Consider the following 23,103-nt stretch of genomic DNA (forward strand, 5'->3'; position numbering starts at 1 on the left):
GATGGCGGTAAAACAGCAATAATAAAGAAGCGTAACGGTACCACCATCGAAGTAGATAACCAGTGGGTTGTTCCATATTCTCCATTATTATCAAAAACATTTAATGCACACATAAACGTTGAATACTGTAACTCCGTAAAGGCAATCAAATACGTATATGTAAATACGTCAACAAAGGCAGTGACATGGCAGTTTTTGGCTTGCAGCCCGAAATCAAAGATTTCGACGAAATCGTACAATATCAGGCTGGAAGATACATAAGCAGTAATGAAGCTGTTTGGCGAATTCTTTCATTTCCGATACATGAACGTAGTCCAGCTGTTGTTCACTTAGCGGTACATTTACAGAATGGTCAACGTGTTTATTTCACGGAAACCAACGTGCAACAAAGAGCCCTGAATCCACCGGATACAACATTAACAGCTTTTTTTTCGCTTTGCAAAAATGATTCTTTTGCAAAAAAAAAATGCTGTATACTGAAGTGCCTTCGTATTACACGTGGAATACTAAAAATAAAGTATTTGAACGTCGAAAACAGGGTAAGTCAGTCGACGGCCAACCTACCATCTTCAAAAATACCACGATAGGAAGACTCTACACCGTTCACCCCAATCAACATGAATGCTTCTTTCTACGCCTGCTTTTGGTGAATGTACCCGGTCCGACATCCTTTGAGTATTTGAGAACTGTAAACGGTACTATACATGACACTTACCGTAGTGCATGCCAAGCTCTGAATTTATTGGAGAATGACCAACACTGGTATAACTGCATCAATGACGCGTGCGAAACGTCAACCCCAAGACAAATTCGTGCATTGTTTGGCATCATTTTAACAACTTGCTCTCCATCAGCTCCTACAGAGTTATGGGAAAAATATAAGTCAAAAATGTCCGAAGATATACTCCATCGAAAACAGTCAGAGACGTCAGATATGACTTTTGATTTTACATCAGAAATTTATAACTACACTTTAGTTATTATAGAAGATTTGTGCGTACGTATGGCAAACAAACCTCTTCAGGATTTGGGAATGCCTTCATCTAACCGTATCGCTGCTGTTTCGATATGTGTAGAACTGGATCGTGAACAAAGTTACAGTACGAGTGATCTATTGTCGTATGTACAAAATAACATTTCCAAGTTAACGTCGGAACAAAAAGACATTTATGATACGGTAATGCATTGTGTCGATAACAACGTTGGAGAAATTTTCTTTTTGGATGCGCCAGGAGGTACTGGTAAAACGTTTGTGATAAAACTGATTCTGGCATCAATTCGATCAAAAAATGATATAGCGTTGGCAATTGCGTCGTCCAGAATAGCTGCAACATTGCTGCCTGGTGGAAGAACTGCTCATTCCGCTTTGAAATTGCCTCTGAATTTGCATTCTACAGAAACTCCCACGTGCAATATTTCCAAATCATCTGGGATGGGTAAAGTATTGCAGCAATGCAAACTTATTATTTGGGATGAGTGCACAATGGCACACAAAAAATCGCTCGAGGCTCTGGATTAATGCTTGAAAGATTTGAGAGGGAAGTCGAAACCCTTTGGCAGCACATTAATATTGCTTGCGGGAGATTTCAGGCAAACATTACCTATAATACCTAGATCAACTCCTGCAGACGAAATGAATGCTTGCCTGAAAAATTCTAATTTATGGGCACACGTAAAAATATTAAAATTAACTACAAATATGCGTGTCCGATTGCAAAACGATGACTCTGGTCAAACATTTTCAGATCAATTGCTGGCAATTGGAAACGAAAAGCTCCCAGTAGACTCAATTTCAGGACGTATACAACTACCTGCTGATTTCTGTAATTTAGTGACGTCCAAAAATGAATTGATTGAAAAAGTATTTCCGAATATTCTAAAAAATTATAAAAATAATAAATGGCTAAGTGAAAGAGCGATTCTCGCATCCAAAAATATAGACGTCCACGAAATCAACAATTTTGTTTTGACCAAGATTCGAGACCAGGCAGTCCTTTACAAGTCAGTCGACACAGTTTTGGAACCAAATGAAGCGGTTAATTATCCATCTGAATTTTTAAATTCCATAGATCTTTCAGGGTTTCCACCACACGTGCTACAACTAGAAATAGGCGTACCAATAATACTTTTAAGAAATATCAACCCACCAAAGCTTTGCAATGGCACGCGACTTGCCGTAAAAAAAAAAAAAACAATGGAAAACCTAATAGAGGCCACAATCTTGACATATATATATATATATTATATATATATATATATATATATATATATATATATATATATATATATATATATATATATATATATATATAATATATATATATATATATATATATATATATATATATATATATATATATGTATATATATATATATATATATATATATATATATATATATATATATATATATATATATATATATATATATATATATATATATATATATTATATATATATATATATATATATATATATATAATATATACATATATATATATACATATATATATATATATATATATATATATATATATATATATATATATATATATATATATATATATATATATATATATATATATATATATATATATATATATATATATATATATAATTAAGCATAAGGACTGAAGGGGCGACCACTCTGACATAGTGCAGAATTGCATATTGCAGAAACTCATTTTGGATAATTATAATCTACTTCGAAAAGCAAATACGCTAATTGAGCTCTTTTTCTGAAAGCATTGGTCTGCAAAAGCCTGTTGATGTAAAGAGTCATGTTCTCTTCGGGGCTGTTAAGCGAACAATTTAGGTTAGTCTGAAATATTAATTATTACTATATGCTTTCAGTTTAAAAAAAATATACTTTTTTAGTTACCACTTCCACTACTACTAGCTCACTGCAGTACCAAGGCGCTGGAGTCCAGCTTCCCTAGTTTTACTTCTCCATTTGATTCCGCGTTCTCCTATTGGCTTTGCCGTGCTCCTTGGGACACAGTACATCCAATTGACTCATATAAATTCGATAGAGTGCAACCCTGATTAACTCCTGGTTTAATACGAGATCACAAACTAACCTTATTTCCTACCTTAACCGCAGCAGCGTTATTCTCATACATAGTACAAATTACTTTAGTGTCCTTATCTGGTATATAATACAAGGATAGGACCTTCGCTAAAGATCTCCTATCGAGTAAATCAAACGCTTGCTCATAATCTATAAAACTGAGGATTAAAGGAGTTTCATAATTCATGCACGTATCAATTATTAATCTAAGAGTGGAAATTTGGTCGACATATCCTCTACCCCTCCTAAAACCACACTGCTCATCTCTTAAAACTTTTTTTGCAGCAAGTAGCATCATACTAAGTAATTTGTTACCTTCAAAAACCCGGTTAATGCCTCTATAATTACTACACTCACTCTTATCACCTTTCTTATGGAGGGGTTTAATTAGAGCTTTCCTAAAATTGCTATGTACTTTCCCTTTTTCAAAATCATGCTCATGCTCATGCTCTTCAGTAACTTACCTCTACCTTCATAACCACCATTTAAAAAAAAACTTATTTACCATACTATCAGACCCTAGGGCCTTATTATTATTATTTTTTTCGTACTTGTGTATTATTCAAAACACGATAAATAAGTGAAGTTAGGTTCTTTTGTGAAACAAACTACGATGCTGGTACATTTTGTGAGAAAAACCTGTTTCACAATTTCAAAGACAAAACTCAATTTAGTTTGCTACGCATAGTGACAGAAGATATTATCTGAACATGGATTTTGAAATGAAGATTAGGGATTTGCCAAAGACTGAAAAAGAGGCAATTATATTTTTCCAGGATACGGGGTTGCCGCCCACAGCAAAACAGTGTGTCGATGGACATAACGTTACTTTATACTCTTACGAGAAGGAACATTTAGGTTAGGTTAGGTTTACCTAATTAAAATGTACCTGCATCGTTGTTTGTTTCACGAAAGAACTTAACTTCACTTTTTGAGTGTGTTCTGAATAATACACAAATACCTTTTTTTTTAATTGACTCAAGCAAAGAAGTCGTTGATGCCTATTTTTCGTATGATTTCTCTTCTACTTTTGAATAGTAGAGGATTAATCACTGGTTAGTTCCTGCACACCGTAAATTCCTGCCCACATTATGCGATCCCTGTTTAGTTTTTCTTTCTGATTCTGCCAGAGTTGTAATTTCTTAAAAGTATGGCGAGACATGTAATAGAAATACTTTGAACCTTATGATAAAAGGAGAAAACGTTCTATCTTTGTTTTAAATGTTCACGCCATAAAATACAAAATTAGATGCAGTTAATTTCCTTTAAGGACAGAATAGACACGTGGAGTTTCTCAGCATTGTACATGATAGTGGTCACGTTGCATCTTTTTGAACTTATTGCATTCCAACCTTCAGACGAAAGTAAAAATGTTTCATTTTCTTTTTAAATATTGACATTATAAAAAATACAAGAGATTATGTGCAGCAATTCCTGCGAAGGTAACGAAATGTGAGCAAGGAGTGACGCAGCTCAATATTCACCGAAACCTTAAAAACCGAAATTTTGATATCAATAGACATCTTAAAAATAATTGGCTTATTATGCTGATTCCAAATATATAAGATTCCTTAAGTTTAGTGCTACCCATAAAAAGCTACAAGCCTGAAAAAATTTGCCTAATTTTTGAAAAGGCAGGGATCACCCCCTAAGAGCAAGGGATGTTAATGAAAATTAAATTAAAAAACATATTTTTTTAACGGAAAACAAGGGGCGACGATAAAACTTAAAATGAACAGAAATTACTTTGTATATGAAAGGAACTGCTTCCTCATCAACGCCCCGCTCTTTACGCTAAAGTTTGATTCTTTCTCTTAGCTCTACTTTTTAAAACAGTAAAAACTCTAGCGTAAAGAGCGGGGCGTTGATGAGGAAGCAACACTTTCATATACGAAGTAATTTCTGTTCATTTGAAGTTTTAATGTCACTCCTTACTTTCCGTTAAAAAAAACTTGATTTTCTTATCTAATTTTTGAATGTTTTTGAATCAATGCATGTTTTGATTTTGGTTCTCCGCAGGTGAATAGTTAAAACGAAATTTGCATATTTATTTTTTTGGCTAAATGGCTTTCTCATAGTTTTGATCGAATGATTTTTTGAAAAAAGGAGCGGGGGAGGAGGCCTAATTGCACTCCGATTTTTTGGTTACTTAAAAAGGCAACAAGAACTTTTAATTTTGTACGAATGTTTTTATTAGTAAAAGATATACGTAACTTACAAATTAGCTTACTTAACGAACTTCTGTATTCTCATGTTTTTATTTTGTATATGAGGGGATTCACCCCCTCATCAGTACCTCGCTCTTTACACTAAAGCTTAAATTTTGTCCCAATTTCTTAAGAGTGACCCCTGAATCACAAATGCCGTAAAATAAATAGTTGAAATTACTAAAAATACTTTAGCGTAAAGAGGGAGATATTAGGAAGAGATGAGCCCATCATATGCGTAATAATTTCTGTTCGTTTTAAGTTTTAATGCTGTTCCTTACTTTCAGTTGAAAAAACTTTTTCATATTTATTTTTTCATTGTTTTTTTTTTTAATAATGCTAGAAAATCCTGCGCTCCCTTCATGGAAATTTTCTTCCCCCATGACAAATTCCTCCAAGGAAAGTTCCCCCAACATATCCCCCTCTTCTCACCTCCCCCCAACCAAAACATCCCCCTAAAAACGTATGGACACTTCCCAATAAGCATTACTATATGTAAGCACTGATCAAATTTTGTAACTTGTAGCCCCTCCCACGGGGACTCTGGGGGAGTAACTCATCCCCAAAGACATAGTTATAAGGTTTTTCGACTACGCTGAATAAAATGGCAATCTCAGAATTCTGATCCGGTGACTTCGGTAAAATAATTAGCTTGGGGGGCCTAGGTGCCCTCCAGTTTTTTTGGTCACTTAAAAAGGACACTAGAACTTTTCATTTCCGCTAGAATGAGCCCTATCGCAAGATTCTAGGACCACTGGGTCGATACGATCACCCCTGACAAAAAAGAAAAAAAAAATAAAAAAATAAACACGCATCCATGATCTGCCTTCTGGCAAAAAATACAAAATTCCACATTCTTGTAGATAGGAGCTTGAAATTTCTACAACCGGGTTCTCTGATACGCTGAATCTGATGATGTGATTTTTGACTGTTATGACTTTTATGAATCTATGACTTTTAGGGGTTCTTTCTCCCTATTTTCTAAAATAAGGCAAATTTTCTCAGGCTCGTTACTTTTGATGGGTAAGACTAAACTTGATAAAACATATATATTTAAATTCAGCATTAAAACTCGATTCTTTTGATGTAGCTATTGGTATCAAAAGTCCGTTTTTTAGAGTTTTGGTTACTATTGAGCCGGGTCGCTCCTTACTACAGTTCGTTACCACGAACTGTTTGATCACACCATCAGATTCAGAATATCCTAAAGCATTACTGTATATGTTTTAATCTCCAATCTGCAAAAAATGTAGAATTTATATTTTTTGCCAGTAGAAAACTCACGGATGCCTATGTTTTTTTTTGTATTTTTGTCTGCTTTCTTTTTTCCCCAGGGGTGACTGCATCGAACCAATAGTCTTTTAATATTGGGAAAGGGGTTCATTCAATGTAAATTGAAAGTTCTAGTGCCCTTTTAAAGTGACCACGAAGATTGGATATTACATATATGAATGGGATCCCCCCTCTTTCTTTACGCTTAAGTTTGAACTTAGTCCTGATTCTGCAAGAACAACTCCCGAAACATAATTGTAGTTTGAATAGAACAATGAAAAGCTTAAGTACCAAAAAACTTCAGCGTGAATAGTTGGGTGTTTAGAAGGGGCAATCCCCTTATTATGTTATTGTTTCTTTTCGTTTTAATCTTTAATGCTGTTCCTTGCTTTCAGGTGATTTTTTTTTAATTCCTGGTGTAGGTTCATGTTTGCTTGTAAAAGAATATTCATTAGTTTGGACAATTTTATTGCTCAGTATACGATTATTACCTTTCTATATTTTATTATTGTCGTCTTTCTGAAAATAAATCACATAAAAGTCTCTATTCTGGGCTAAGAGAATAAAACAGCAAAGATAAAATAAAACCGAAGCAACAAAGTTTCAGAGTGTAATTAAGCCTTCTTTTTTTTTAAATCGAAAACAGTTTTGAGGTTTTGTCTGCAAAATCAGCAATAATCATTTTTAGCTATGGGTTCCAATCCCGTACTCTGGCTCTAAAATCTACTCTATTAAAAACTCGATTTACTACGCGGATCCAAGCCCTACTTGAGACTGAAAACGAAGCTATAACCAATTTTGGCTCCAAAATTTTTGCCACAAAATTCCATTTTGAACTTGCCCCCGAAAAATCCCTGAATCTTGAAGACTTGTCCCCGAAACTCGAGATTTGAGAGTGAAAACCCTGCCCCGGGCCCTGTTGTTGCCAGATTGGCTTGTTTCAAGCCCCAATGGCTTAAAATTTCTCTGGGCAGGGGCGGGCGTTTTTTTCGCGAGCTTGGGGCAGGAAACTGGGCTTATTGTTTTTTAATTTGGCTTCTTTTGTACTTTTTTTAGTCCAAAGAACAATATTTATTATTTTGTTTTAAGGATTTTTTTTTCAAGTTCATTCTTTTACAGAACTTTCGAGGAAAGAAAGCGAACGGATTTAAGGAAAAGTTTAACTATACCCTACGATTCGCTAAAGAAGAAGAAGAAAATAAGTAAAGTGAATCACAAAGAACTATTTATTACGGCAGATTACTAGTTACAACAATTGAATAGAAACGTTTCATCTACAAAACATGGATAAAAGTTTCCAAATACTTTTTTCTTGAAATTGCGTTTGAAACAGATGAAGATGGACTTCATAACCCCCAAGCATGGAACACTTAACATGTTACATAATATGATAAGAATACCTTGCAGTTCTAATTTTGCCTTAAGTCATTTTGAATCTGCTTCTTGTCATCTATGATTTAGTTTGTCACAATTTTTCGTCAGTATTTTATGTCAACTTGCATTACAAGGTTCCAGGTTATTTTTATTGTAAATATTTCTATATTTGCAAACCTTCAATACACTGAACAAGCGCCGTAGAGAATTAAAATACAAAAATTCAGTGCTTATCCTCTGTAGGCTGATTCTCTATTAGCGTTCTTCTGAGTTAATACAGGATTCATGAAATTATATTTCAATTTCAATCCTCCGTTTTGATGCTTTTATAGTATATGTACAAGGAGATAGAGTGTAAGGAGGCAGATAGTTACCAGAAGGCCGAAAAGATCCACATAGCCTCAAGCCTCATTACATATTCAGGGCCTCATTACATGTAAAACTAGTAGCCTGTTTCTGTAGTTTGCCAGCTCAAACTATAGAAGTAAAAGAAAAAAAATATATCACAAACTGGATGTTACAATCTCATAGCTTTTTATTCGAAGTCGATACCTGAAAATATGAGGCTTTCCTCAAGCTGAGTCTGTAGGGCATCTTTACCCTTACGTCGATGCTTATCCAAAGCTTGCGCGAAAAGTCAGTTTAGTCTTCTTCCAAACTGTTGATTATTGGCCAAATTCCAGAGATTTAACCTCCTTTTCCAACACACTAAAAAGTAAGTAAGTAAAAAAAAGTAAATAAGACGGCATTAGACCCTTAAGGTCCAAACCGGCGGTGCTGATCTCCGTTTCATGGCCCTTCAGCCAGGAAGTGCAATGGGGGGTTGGGGGCCAACCATCCTGTGCTTTCGCACACCCTTCCTGTACGCACTAACTCCAACACACTAACGCAGATTACTTTTGTTTATTTGAAGAGCTAAAAGAGTTTGAATTAAGTCTTCTGCGGAGAATATTGCACACTTCTGAGAGTGTCATTAAGAGTGAATATGGACTTAGAAATTTATTACCTTCCTACAGCCAAGGTTGACTACGGATACGAGTTCCTTTTGGAGCTTGAAAGATCTAACCTGACCAGTTATCAAAAGGAAGAAGTAAAGTTTCGTTGCCTCAAATTTATAAAGGCAGCTGCTAGAGCCGTTTTAAATCGCTTGCCCCCAGCTCTTGATTCTCTGCTGAAACTGTGCTTTCTCCCACCATTTGTTTGTTACAGTTGTGTCCTCGATTTAATGATTTGCCTTTGGATATTATTCCAGGGCTGAATATTAGCAAGTTGGAGAGTCTGTGGAGATGACTCTTGGTAGTTGACTGGGCATCAGCCCGTGGCGGAGAAATTCCGAGTGACTCTTGTGAAATCTGGTTCAAAGTCCAGCACCATCTTGATCCAGTTGGTGTCACTCCATTTCGTGACTTAACGAGGTGGGCGTTGACCCTCCTCAGCCTTCCAATAAGCAATGCTGTAGTTGGGAGATCATTTTCTATGATGGATATTGTGAAGAACAAACTTCGGAATCGAATGTTGTTGCATATGCTAAACTCAATAGTAGTCTTTCGGCTGTGGTTGTCAGTGTGTGGTATTTGCTGTTCGTAGTTTGAGCCTACTAAAAAAGTATTGCAGTTCGACAATGAAATCTATAGGCTTGGGGGTTGCATTACAATCACCAGATGTGAATTTCAATAATGATCTTGATGACATGCTGGTATTACTATAGAATCGCAGAACTGGCTCCTTATTCGTTTTCTTTTCTTCTGATGCTGTTTTTATTCTGGTGTTCTTTTCTAACTTCCTGAGGTGTAGATATACACTTCAAAAAAAAATAATTGGATTTCCAAGAAGGGAATGCGTTGAAATTTCAAATGCTTAAACAAAAATAAAGTTCTTGTTGAATTTTCAGCAAAGCTTTAAAGTGGATCAAATAAGTGTGATCTTCAACGATTTGTTGACTTTCCAACAACAAAAGTTTAAAGTCCAGCAAAAGAGTTTAATATTCCATGTTCTGTTGACTTCCCATTACCCAGTTTTTGAAATTCCAGTGAAAGAATTTTATATTTTACACTTTGCTGTCTTTCCGAAAAAAAAAATGTTGAAAATCCAACGAAAAAGCTTAATATTCTACGTTTTCCTGATTATTCTAGCAAATAATGTTAAAATAAGATACAAATAATGTTATAATGTTAAAATAAAATATTTTAATAGGAATTTTTTCAATTTGCACCTCAAGGTACGAATAAGAGTTGAATAAGAAACAATCGGTTTCTTTAAAAGAGAAAAACAAATGTCGGAATTCTTCAGATTCAGTGGAATTCATGTAAAAATAAGCTCTTTCAGTAGAGCCAAAACCAGGAATCTTCGGGTGTGAGCCTGATTGGTAAAAGAAATCGATTGATAAGCTGCATCTAAAAACCAAAATGCTGTATTACAAAATAATCAGCTTTTTGATGTGCATATTTTTCTTAAGGTTATGACGCTGAATTTCTAGCTTGCAGTTAGCTTTTTCAAATCAAAAGCTCCTTGTGTTTGTTCAATTATTGATATTTCAGTTGTTGTATCACTTTTTTTGTCAAAAGCTGTACATTATATCTCATTTCTCAGAAATTATTTTAAATTTTTCTTGCTTGAAGTATTAAGAAAATGTACCAAAAGTATGAGAGCTTTTCAATCATTACATTGATTCTCTTGAAGTTTTTTTTTTTTACTTTGTGTTACAGAATTTCAAGCTTCAATTATTTTCTTTAATGCATATTACCACTCTATCCAAAAATGTAATTAGTAAAGATGTAAAGATGTAATTGCAAGCCTGTGTATTTCTATTTGTGATATTTTGGTCACAATTCTGTTTTGCTCACTATAATTATTTTGCTTATTGAAGAGATCTCATTGCGTTTTCAGTTACTCGTGAAATTTTTCTTGTTGTATTACGATGTCTATACACTAAAGATTAGCTGAGAACCGCGTCCATTAAAACTAGGGGAAAAGGAAAAAAAGAAAGGTTTTCAGTGAAAAGTCTTAACGTCTTAAATAACCATAAAAGTTCAAAATATTTAGCTGCCACGTAGCTTAAGGTAATTTTTAGATTATAATCTTGCTTCAAAATAGGTTTCTAAAGAGATAAAGATAAAGAAAATATAATATTCAAGGACAAATAAAAAAAAATATCGCTCATTAGGGCAGTAGGGAATGGGAAGTGGCTATATTTATATAGGGCTATAGCTTTCGGAAGGGTATGGAGAAGCTAAACTCCGTTGAAAGGTGTAAATTTGGAGTGAAAGCTAAAACTATAAGGAATAATAACATATTAGCTTCTGCCTCGAGGGCTCGGCTGGGAAATGGCCCCTTTGTCTTTTTTATCTAGCTTTCATCTAAAATGGCAGCAGTCAAAATTAAATCGTCCAACTTTGATCCTCAGTCTGAACACATGTTCTTCAATTTCAAAAGTCTCGAGTTTGAGAATTCTATGAATGAATTCGTTTCCAAGTCAACAGTTTTGCTTTCGCACCATAAGTTTTTCAATGCAAAGGTTTAGCGTCAGAAAAACCATGAGTTAAAATATTAAGCTGTCACACAGCTTAAGGTAATTATTTTATATTTCAAACATAAAAACAGCAAAAACTGTCAAGTATTCCCGTCTGCCGGGTAGGTTTATCCTTTTTCCCTGTGAGTGTTGAGGGGAGATCAACAAAATTACGACTCTTCCTGAAGTTTAAAGAAAAACCAGGAGAATAACTTTTGATTGAAAATTCAACATTAATGTTGCATCCAGATGTAGCATTCTCCTTGAAACAAACTTTAAGACACTCTCAATATAAAGTTAAATTTCAAAAGTGGATTATTTCGGTAACATTTTTTGGGGCTTGTTCGGGCTTGTTTTGAAAACTCCAGGCCGTTTTTCTGCATTGACAATGTTGCAACACTGCCTGTAATCTAAAGCAAACCATTTCAAAACTTAAAATCATGGGAAGCTATGGAAATATTGATGCCCTGATAAATGAGCTTGAGTCAGTTGAGGAGAATTGGAGCTCAACATTTAGGTAAACAAAAATTCTCATCGTATTCTTTTAAGATTGCAGTTCCATGAATTTGATAGACATGTGAATTTAGTCTGTCCCTTTTTTTTGCTGGGCTATGTCATTTTCTTATGACAGAGATTTTTGGTATTATTGATGCATTCCCACTTTCCAGAAGGAAACTCCATAAAATTCTAAAAATATTTGAGGTAAAGTTCTAGTTAATTGACTTCTTGCTATCTTGGAAAGGGTTTAGGTTAGGAAAATGGGTCTACAGGCTAAAGTATGTCCCGGGAAGGTATTTTAAAGTACCCACCTCCACTCCTTTTCCCTCTAGAGGGCCCTGAAATCTGCCTACATGACAGGTCTAGCCTATACCTATTGAAATTTTGACAAAAGAACATTTATGTTATTTTTCAGTTACCAGTTGCCTTTTCTCTGCCTTTAGTTCTGAAAATGCAATGCCTGTTATTTGAGTAGAATTTTGAGCCATATCAATGTTTTCTTTTTAAAAATTTAGGAAATGTATTTGCATATCTTTAAAACCTGATAAAATGGAATTGAGCAAAGTTATGAATCTGAAAACAATTTTGTTTTACTTCAATTAAGCAGAAGATCTATTTTGCAAGGTTTCACTTTTATAGCACATATATTTTTAAACATCATCAAAGGTCAGGTCCCTCTAGAGAGAGAAGGAGTAGAGGTAGTTGCTTCAAAATACCTTCCTGGGACATACTTTAGTCTGTAGATTCATCCCTGAGAGTTTCATTTTCCTAACCTAAACCCTTTCTGAGATAGCAAGAAGTCAATGAACTAGAATTTTACCATATTTGAAAATACATATTTGTATCATCCTATTAGGCATACCAATAAACTCCCCCCCCCTCTGTATGTGCTTCTAATAGTCAAATATTTACCCTAAAACAGTAAAATCCAGGACTTTAAAAATTTAAATCCTTACATTATTTTTGGATTTGTTCCTGGAATTTTTCAGGTATATATTGTAGCCTAGTAGGCTATGATTCCAGTTTGTGTAGCCTATAACCTTGTCATAAAATTTTGCCACTTTCTTTTTCTACCATGTGGTAATATTTTTTTTTAGCTCTTCAATGCTATTAAAATGATGCCAAGGATAGTAATTCTTTTTTATTGCAGATAGTTATTTGTTTCTCTTGATACTTGAATTATGCAGGTTTAGGCTATCTCAGTTTTGACAAAATTCTTTGCAGAAGATAAATTTTAGCTACAGGGGAGTAAATTGAGGTCTAGGGGAGAAACTTAGGCCTGGAGAGGGCAGTTGCCCCCTCTGCCCCAAAGCAAATTATTCCTCTGCCTACCTCTGAAACCTAACAGCAGTCAATAGTATAGAGGCACAATGTTGCCGGGTAAAGTCAAATGCACCTTTCCCCCCTGATGCACCCCCTTATGCTTTAAAGGGATGACTAAAAGAGGAGCAAATCAGGCTATCATCAGATCTCAAAGGGATAAGAATATTAAGCTCTGAGTCCAACTTAAATCCTTCTTAAGCAAGATGAAATGGTAAGGCCACTGGATAGAACTGTAGCCGTTAATATAGGAGTGAGACAAGGTGCCATTGCTTCATCTTGTTATTTCAATAATTTTGTCATTGAAGCTCAGGACCTGTGTGAGATGTCTTGTGTTCTTTCTGGTCTCAATATCTACTTAGTCACTTATGACATTTTTAAAATCAGCCAAACTTTGAATAAAATTTCTGAAACTTTCCACAAACTACAAACAGAATACTTAAAATCTGGTCTTGCTTTTAATGCTGAAAAGTCCAACATAGTGCTTTTTAACTAGGAAGGCAAACTTCTTGATGAAATTGGTCTTAGGAATTCAAAGATCTGCCTTTCTGATCAAATTGTTTATATCAGTATTCTCACTCAAAAGACAATTTCTCACACTTGTCACCTCCTAACAAAAGGCATATGGCATTGTATATTAACTTCACATGGTTTCATAGTCTCTTCTAAGCTTTGTTTTAATTGCTGTTATCTTGTAATGTTGCTCAACACAGTTGCTCTCCCCCACAGCCTCTACATTGTACTCTCCTGGAAGATTCTTACAAATGCTGATAAATTGAAAAGTAATTTTTCCTAAAGTACCTACTGAGGTTTCATATGTGGACAGGCAGTTCAAAGCTTCAATAACCTTCATATAGCAGATCCTACTATAGCTGTTGCAAACATGCTTGGAACCAACTTCATCAACACTAGTCACATTGTCATAGTTGTATACTGATCCATTGAAATTTGAAATAAATGTCTGAAAGTATGCCTAATAAGCAACATTAAAATGAACAAAAGATATTACATATATGAAGGGGATTGCCCCCTCTTTCTTTATGCTTAAGTTTGAATTTAGTCCCAATTCTGCAAGAACAACTCCCAAAACATAATTGTAGTTTAAATAGAACAATGAGAAGCTTAAGTACTAAAAAACTTCAGCATGAATAGTTAGGTGTTTAGAAGGGGCAATCCTTATTATGTTATTGTTTCTATTCGTTTTAATTTTTAATGCTGTTCTTTGTTTTCAGGTGATTTTTTTTTTATTAAATTCCTGGTGTAAGTTCATGTTTGCTTGTAAAAGAATATTCATTGGTTTGGACAATTTTATTGCTCTGTATACAATTATTACCTTTCTATACTTTATTTTTGCTGCCTTTCTGAAAATAAATCACATAAAAGTCTTGTTTCTGGGCTAACACAATAAAACAGTAAAGATAATATAAAACCAAAGCAACAAAGTTTCAGAGTGTAATTCAGCCTATTTTTTTTAATTCAAAAACATTTTTGAGGTTTTGTCCAAAAAATCACCAATAATCATTTTTAGCTATGGGTTCCAATCGTGTACTCTGGCTCTAAAGTCTACTCTATTAAAAACTCGATTTACTACGCAGATCCAAGCCCTACTTGAGACTGAAAACGAAGCTATAACCAATTTTGGCTCCCAAATTTTTGCCACAAAATTCCACTTTGAACTTGCCCCCAAAAAATCGCCAAATCTTGAAGACTTGTCCCCAAAATTTGAGATTTGAGAGTGAAAACCCTGCCCTGGGCCCTGTAATCTAAAGCCAACTATTTCAAAACTTAAAATCATGGGAAGCTATGGAAATATTGATGCCCTAATAAATGAGCTTGAGTCAGTTAAGCAGAATTGGAGCTCAACATTTAGGAAAACAAAAATTCTCCTAGTATTCTTTTAAGATTGCAGTTTCATTAATTTTATAGAAATGTGAATTTAGTGTGTCCCTTTTTTTTGCTGGGCTATGTCATTTTCTTATGACAGAGATTTTCAGTATTATTGATGTATTCCCACTATCCAGAAGGACACTCCATAAACTTCTGAAAATATTTGAGGTAAAATTCTAGTTTTACCTCAAATTCTCAGTTAGACTTCTTGCTATCTTGGAAAGGGTTTAGGTTAGGAAAAATAAAATTTCAGGGATGGGTGTACAGGCTAAAGTATGCCCCGGGAAGTAAGTTGCTCCTGGAATTTTTCAGGTATATATTGTAGCCTACTAGGCTATGGTTCCAGTTTGTGTAGCATATAACCTTGTCGTAAAATTTTGCCACTTTCTTTTTCAACCATGTGGTAATATTTTTTCTAGCTCTTCATTGCTATTAAAGTGATGCCAAGGATAGTTATTATTCTCACAAGATGAATCATCTTTAAATCAACAGTTGTTAACTCTTTACTATATATGCCTAGAGAAGGACCTGTAGACAGGAAAACAATTCACAATAGGCATAATAATTGTAGCTAACAGATTTTGCATGGAACCTCGCTATATTTAACTCCCTTAATGTGTAAATATGCAGTCAGAATTATAGATTTCCCATCTATCTTCCCAATGCGTCTCTCTTGTATCTTACTTTGTACCTGTTCATTGAATCAACTGTGAGAAAGAAGCACTGGAAAAACAAGTTATGGGTGTCAGAATGCATTGGAAATATCTAATTTGGACTATATATTTGCACTTTAGGGGGAGGGGGGTTGGCGGTAAAGTGTAAGGGGGATCCATGCAAAATGTGTTAGGTACAGATGTTCTGCCTATTATGAATTGTTTTCTTAACATGTTTCCTTGTTAAGGCTTATACCCTAAGCTTTAACCATTGCTGACAAAGTTAGGATTCCTTAAGAAGCAAAATCCTGCGGATATGATTGCTCCAGTCATCTCTGCAGTCAGCACAGTAAAGGGAATATATTTTTATACTGTAGCAGTCATAAATCATGGTTTTACATCCATGAACTTAGCTATTTAACTTTTGATTAGTTCTTTCCATGAATTCAATGAGCAGAAATGGAAGTCAAAACATAAAAGATAAGGATAAAATTGTAACTGAAGTATATGAAAAAATTCATACCTGTAAAGCACGACATTGATAATCCAGAAGGGTAAGGTAATCATTATGGAACTTAGTATTTACCAAGTGACATATAGCAATCACAAATTCTGTTGGTCTGTTGGTCCCAGTTTTGCTAGTTCAGGCACTTCCGGATAAGCTAGGATGATGAAATTTGGCAGGCGTATCAGGGATCAAAACAGAATAAATTAAAAATAGTCGCTTCCCCGATTCGACCATCTGGGGGTGGGGGGGGGGGTGGGGGGACGGTTTTTTTTGAAAAAATTAGAAAAAATGAGGTATTTTTAATTTGTGAACATGTGATCAGACCTTGATGAAATTTAAGGTTTAGAAGAATATCGTATCTCAGAGCTCTTATTTTAAATCTCGACCGCATCCGGTGACATTGGGGGGAGTTGGAGGGGGAAACCTAAAATCTTTGAAAATGCTTAGAGTGGAGAGATCAGGATGAAACTTGGCGGGAAGAATAAGCACAAGTCCTAGATATATGACTGACATAAGCGGACCGGATCTTCTCTCTTTGGTGGAGTTAGGGGGGGGGGAGTAATCAGATGTTAATGAAATTTGATATCTAGAAGGATCTTGTGCTTCACAGCTCTTATTTTAAATCCTTACCAAATCTGGTAACATTGGGGGGAGTTGGAGGGGGAACTGGAAATCTTGGAAAATGTGAAAATTGAGATATTTTTATCTTATGAATGGGTGATCCGATCTCAGTGAAACTTGATATATAGAAAGATCAAAAGCTCTATTTTCAATTCAAATCGGATCCGGCGACATGGGGGGTTGGAGGGGGGAAACAGAAATCTTGGAAAACACTTAGAATGGATTGATCAGGATGAAACTTGATGGGAAGAATAAGTACAAGTTCTAGATATATGATTGACATAATTGGAATTGATTTGCTCTCTTTGGGGGAGTTGGGGGGATTTCCAGTGCTTTGGCGACTTCGGTCCTTCTGGACGTGCTAGGACAAGTAAAAGGGACCTGCAAAAATTGACTTGATAACTGTCATTTCCTTGATTAGACCATCTGGGGGGCTAGAGGGAGAGGAAAAATTGAAAAAATTAGGTATTTTTAGCTTTCGAATGGGTGATCAGATCTTAATGAAATTTGATATTTAGAAGGACCTTGTGTCTCCGAGGTCTTATTTTATATCCCGACCATATCCAGTGATAATGAGGGAGTTGGAAAGGAAAACAGGAAATCTTGGAAAACACTTAGAGATGAGAAATTGGGATGAAACTTGGTGGTAACAATAAGCACAAGTCCTAGGTATGTGATTGACATAACCGTACTGAATCTGCTCTCTTTGGAGGAGTTGGGGGGCTGGGAGTGTTAATTCAGAAAAAATTAGAAAAATGAAGTATTTTTAACTTAAGAACAGGTGACCTGATCTTAATGGAATTTGATATTTAGAAGGAACTCATTTCTCAGAGCTCTCGTTTTAAATCTCGACCAGATTTGGCAACATTGGGGAGAGTTGGACTGGGAAAATGGAAATCTTGGAAAACGCTTAGAGTGGAGAGATTGGGATGAAACATGATGGTTAGAATAAGCAAATGTGTTAGATAGGTGATTGACGTAACCGGACTGGATCTGCTCTCTTTGGGGGATTTAGGGGGGGGGGGTCCAGGGCTTTGGCGAGTTTGGTGTTTCTGGTCAGTGAGGACAGTGAAAATTGGTAGGCATTTCAGAGACCTGTACAAATTGACTTGATAAAGTCGTTTTCCCCGATTTGACCTTCTGGGGGGCTGAAGGGAGAGGAAAAATAAGAAAAAATGATGTATTTTTAACTTATGAGTGAGTGATTGGATTTTAATGAATTTTTATATTTAGAAGGACTCTGTGTCTCAGAGCTCTTATTTTAAATCCTGACCGGAATAAAGCCTCTGATTTTCCTTTTAAATCAATCTATTGATTTTTATAATTTTGATAGAGTTTTTGCCATATAAGCCCTTGGCTATTCCAACCTTGTCACAAGTGCCATGTGAGCTCTTAGCTCATGTTTTTTAATTAAAAATTTACAGTACTTTCCAAGCATACCTTTTATTTGACCATTAGGGGGGAGGGTGAAGTGTTTTGGACAAATATCTAATTTTGAAGAAATTATGGAAGATTATTGTAGAACAGGTTTACTGTTGAATCTGTGAAGGTTCTAGACAAGAGGCTTCTTGTTGTCTTGGAAAGTAGTTGAAGTAATTGAAAAGACTTTCAGGAATAAATCCAGAGCCTAAAACGTACCCTTGGAAGATGTCAAGCCATCATCTCTACCCTTTCCTTATTCCTAGGGTTTCAGAATTTGTATGGATGATGACCTAGATCTACATCAATCTAAATTTTGTTCTTTTATTCTCCTTTTCATTAGCTCTAATTTTCAAAATCCAATTCCTTTTATTTCAGCAAGATTTTAAGCCACACTAGTGTTCTTTTCTTAAATTTAAGAAACAGATTTACAAGTACTTCAAAACTCATAGATTTAAAATTGAGCAAAAGCATGAGACTCAAATCAATATCCACGTGTCTTATTTGAGCAGTAGCTCTGTTTCTGAAGGTTCTACTTTTATAACAAAAGATTGTCAAAGGTAGTGTCCTGTGGAAAGGAAAGGGGTGAGGGTGGTTACTTGAGAACACAGATGGTATCATGGAGGCTCTAGGTCCATTTTTGAGGATATCATTCTTCTAACTCAACTGCTTTCCATTTATAGAATTTGACAGTTAATTTTTTTAAAGTGTCTGAGTCAGTGTAGTGTCTAAGAGAGGGAATATATATTTTTTGGACCTGAATTGTTGCATATTATTTCAGAGTTTCCACTTCTATAGATGTTTCTGTAAGTCTAGGGAGTTTGAAGTCTGTCTGTAGACAAAAAGATACAGTTACAGAGTCTATTAAATAAATGCAGAAAAACTGGAATCCTATTGAAGATGACATATTTACCCTTCCCTTAAAGTTCTTCTGTAGATCTATAGACTTTGATGTCTGTCAATAGACAAAATATTACAGTTACAGAATGTATGGAATACCAACAGAAAACCTGAATCTTATTGAAAGCAGAAAATGTTCTATTCCCTTATAATTTTTGTCCAAGCATCAGTGAATTATGCTACAAATTCAAATGTAAGGTCTGATGCCCCACATAATCAGACCCAAATTTGGTGGAATCTTATCTCCAACTTTTTTTTCATCTGTTGTGTAGGATATTGGTACTTTTTTCAAAGAACCAAAACAGACACAAAATTTAAGTTCTTCTTGGCATGCTAGTTTGATCATCATTGGAAGAGGTACTAGCTTACTTCCTGGCTTACCTATTCAAGAGGAGGAGAAAGCTTTGAAGAACTATGAAATTTATTGCCAAAAATCAAGGTTTGATGTTTTTCAATCACTTTCTCTGAGAAGAGATAAATGCAAAAGCAAACATCAAAGCACAAGTTTTGCAATGGATTTTGTTGCTCTGAAACTGATCAGTTCATGCAAAAGGGTATCTGTTAGTTTCTTCTGTTAGTCAAAATGCTGAAAAAACTACAGCAAGGTGTATGTTTTTTTTTAATTTTGACCATGCTATAAAAAAGACTACCTCTTTGTTAAGAAATATTAAGATCATTTGACTTTGTGCTGAGTTAAATTCCAAGTTAAAATGTAAAAATATCAATAAGTTTTTTAGAAGGAGCTTCACAATGATCTTTTAGTTTGTTGTGCAAATGGAAAATTTGTTCTTAACCAAAGCCAACCAACACACAGCCTTAAATTTTGCAGTATTGTGATGATCTCTGAAATTATGTCACTTAAGGAGTTCAAAAACAAAAAATGTCAAAAAGCTAAAATTCACCTATATAGCCCAAAGTGATGCCTGTACAAATTATTTTACTGTCTTCTTGAGCAGACTGACTTCAGGAAAATTAATTTAGGAGTTTCTATCTACATTCTGGCAGATTGTAATATAGCTGAAAACTGAGTTTGTTCAGAATACATTTTGTAAAAAAAAAGAAGAAAGAACCAGTGATAATTCCCCTATTATTGATAAGGTTAGGTAGGCCTAACAAAACAAAAAGCTCTACTAAAATTAAATATGAACCTGGTAGAAATTGGCTATATAAAATTCATAAATTATGCTGAATCACTACTCTCCTAAGAATATTGATTAAAAAACTGACTTAATTCTTAGCTGCTGCTGTCTTATTAGCATAATTTCATAAAAAGTTCCCTTACAAGCATTTTTACTTTAACCTAAGTTTCATTAGATTTGACTAAATTACTGATTATTTTCTTTTTCTTGCATCCAGTTTTTCTACACAATCTACTGTTTTTTTGTGTGAAAATGGTAGTATTTTTATAGATTGTCATGACTGTAAGCAGTTTATTGACAGTAAGCTGTATGCAAAGAAGCTTCAAATGATATTACAGATCTTAAGCAATCAAATGATGACTGAAAAGTGATTGTGCCTTCCAAATCAGTGGCTAGTACAGTAGTTGAAAGTGTGAGAGGTGCTCAGCCATCTATAAGTGCTTCTATGAAATAACCAGCCTTCCGAGCACAAGTCCTCCAATCCTTGGACTTTTCTGGCCTTCAGCAACTAATCCCCAACAGCACAAAGAAAAGCCAGTATGGTACCTCCCACATCTTTAAAGTGCATTTAAAGACTTTGCAGTCTTTGGTTGGTACTTGCCAAAATGTTTGGGGGGGGGGGGAGCAAGGAATTTTACTGACTGGCTGGTCATTTTTACTGACTGTTTTTATCAATAGTTTGCATAATTTCCGTTTTGAATATGATACATAAAATCACTGCACAAGGTGGTGAAACTGCTTCACAAGTCTTTACTGACCAAGATTAGGATTTTGGTAAATGTAATGTCACTGTTTCCATGCTCTTTATTTAACTAAATGGAAAATTGTTGCACCATTTGTAAAATCACAACAGGAGTTGGTTAAACTGCTGTGTTTACTGACTAAGCTCAAGATTTCTGTAGATGACACGTCAGTGTTTTCTTGATCTTAATTTAACCAAACCAAAAATTTCGGCAGAGTTGGAAATCACAATTTTACAGACTCATTTTTGCATGCATTCCCTGACTCTGATTATACAGTATGTGTAACATCTGTGGCTGATGGCTGATGCTGTCATGTGCCATAAGCCAAGGCTGTCATGAAGCATGGATGAAATTCATGCTCTACATATAAAAAATAGTGTTCCTGTGTTCTTAGAAATATCTCATGTTACTGCTGCAGATAATTTTTACACAAGGTTCATTTCCAACAACATAAAAGTTCCGTGTTGGCAATCTTTCTCCTATTCTGAAAAAAAACGAAAAACTAGAAATCAATGCACATCTTTCACATCCATAACAGTACCAACTATTTTATGAAGCTTCATGAACCGCTGTTTCAACAAGAGCTTGAAGAAAAATGCTAAATGCCTCCACATAAATTTGGCTTTCAACATGGCATTGGATGTGCTGACGATCTTGTGGTTGTTGCTAATGCTCTGCTTGATGCTTCTTACACAGGTAGTTCACTTGCCTTTGCAAGTCATGATGTTTGCTGTGCCTTTGACTTCCTGATCCACCCCCTTATGCTTTAATGAGTTGCTAAAAGAGGAGTAAATCCGGCTAGCATCAGATCACAAAGGGATATGTATGCTAAGCTACAAGCCCGACTTAAAATCCACTTTAAGCAAGATAAAATGACTCAATATCTAATTAGTCACTTATGCTGATGACATTTTTAACCTTAGTTGAACTTTGGACAATGTTTCTGAAACTTATCAAAAACTACAAACATAATATTTTAAATCTGGTCTCAAATTCAATGTTGAAAATATGAAACATTGATTTTTAACTGGAAATGCCCACTTCTTGATAAAATTTTATTTGGAAATTCAAAAATTTGCCTGTATGACCAAATCTTTTATATTGGTATTCTCATTGGATATACAATTTTACCACATTCTCTTCTTGGTAAAATGTTACTTGGAAATTCAAAAATTTGCCCTTCTGACCAAATCTTTTATCTTGGTATTCCATTGGACATACAATTTCTCACACTCATCTTCTTCTAAGAGAAAACATCAAATGCTGCATATCAGCTGTATATGCTTCCTTAGTCTCTGCTAAGCTTCGTTTTAGTTGCTGTCACCTGCCAATGCTCTACAGCACGGTTGTTCTCCCCCACACCCTCGGCATTACATTCTCCTGGAAGATTCCTACACGTACTGATAAATTGAAAAACCGCTCTATTTTCTTCCATTCTGCAAAAGACCTATTGAGATATCCAATTTGGACATGCAGTTCAAAGCTCATCAATAGTCTTCATACAACAGATCCTACTATAGCCACTACTAAACCCATAGATAAACACAACCAGAAAGATTTCAAAACATGCTTGGAACCAACTATTCTACAGTAGCCTACTTAAATCGCCATAGTTGTATAGTGCTCTTTTGTTATTTTTTTTGTAGTCCCTCTCATTTTCTTTTTGTGTGAAAACAGGTTTTCAATAAAAAATAATAATAAAAGGAAAATTCTGAAGCAATTTTAAATGGCTAACAACATTAGATTCCAAAGATTCCAAAGCACTTTCATAAAAACATTAAATAAAGTAATGCTATTAGGCTATATAAAGCAAGAATAACAATATTTGATTAATTTAGGGTTCTCTATATTAATTTACTAGGTAAAAGATCAACATACCAATCTAAATGCCTTTCATTCCTCCCAAATATTATGACTACTGACATTACAAATGCATTCCAGTTCCTCCTAATGAGGCTGAATATAGCCCTAGGCTATACACAAAA

General features: G+C 34.9%; 1 protein-coding gene and 1 long non-coding RNA gene across 2 annotated transcripts in view; one reads left to right on the forward strand and one right to left on the reverse strand.

The window, feature by feature from the left end:
- The window catches only part of LOC136041511 (uncharacterized), a 183,028-nt gene that overhangs the window by 79,232 nt on the left and 80,693 nt on the right, over window positions 1-23,103 (reverse strand). The window lies entirely within an intron of this gene.
- LOC136041504 (exocyst complex component 6-like) overlaps window positions 11,815-23,103 on the forward strand; it is a 93,711-nt gene continuing 82,422 nt past the window's right edge. Inside the window, 1 exon segment of the mRNA XM_065726212.1 lies at window positions 11,815-11,947. Coding sequence (XP_065582284.1) covers window positions 11,871-11,947 — 77 coding nt within the window. The 5' untranslated portion in view covers window positions 11,815-11,870.

This window comes from Artemia franciscana, chromosome 2 (assembly GCF_032884065.1).
Source record: "Artemia franciscana chromosome 2, ASM3288406v1, whole genome shotgun sequence".
In the NCBI taxonomy this organism is placed as follows: Eukaryota; Metazoa; Arthropoda; class Branchiopoda; order Anostraca; family Artemiidae; genus Artemia; species Artemia franciscana.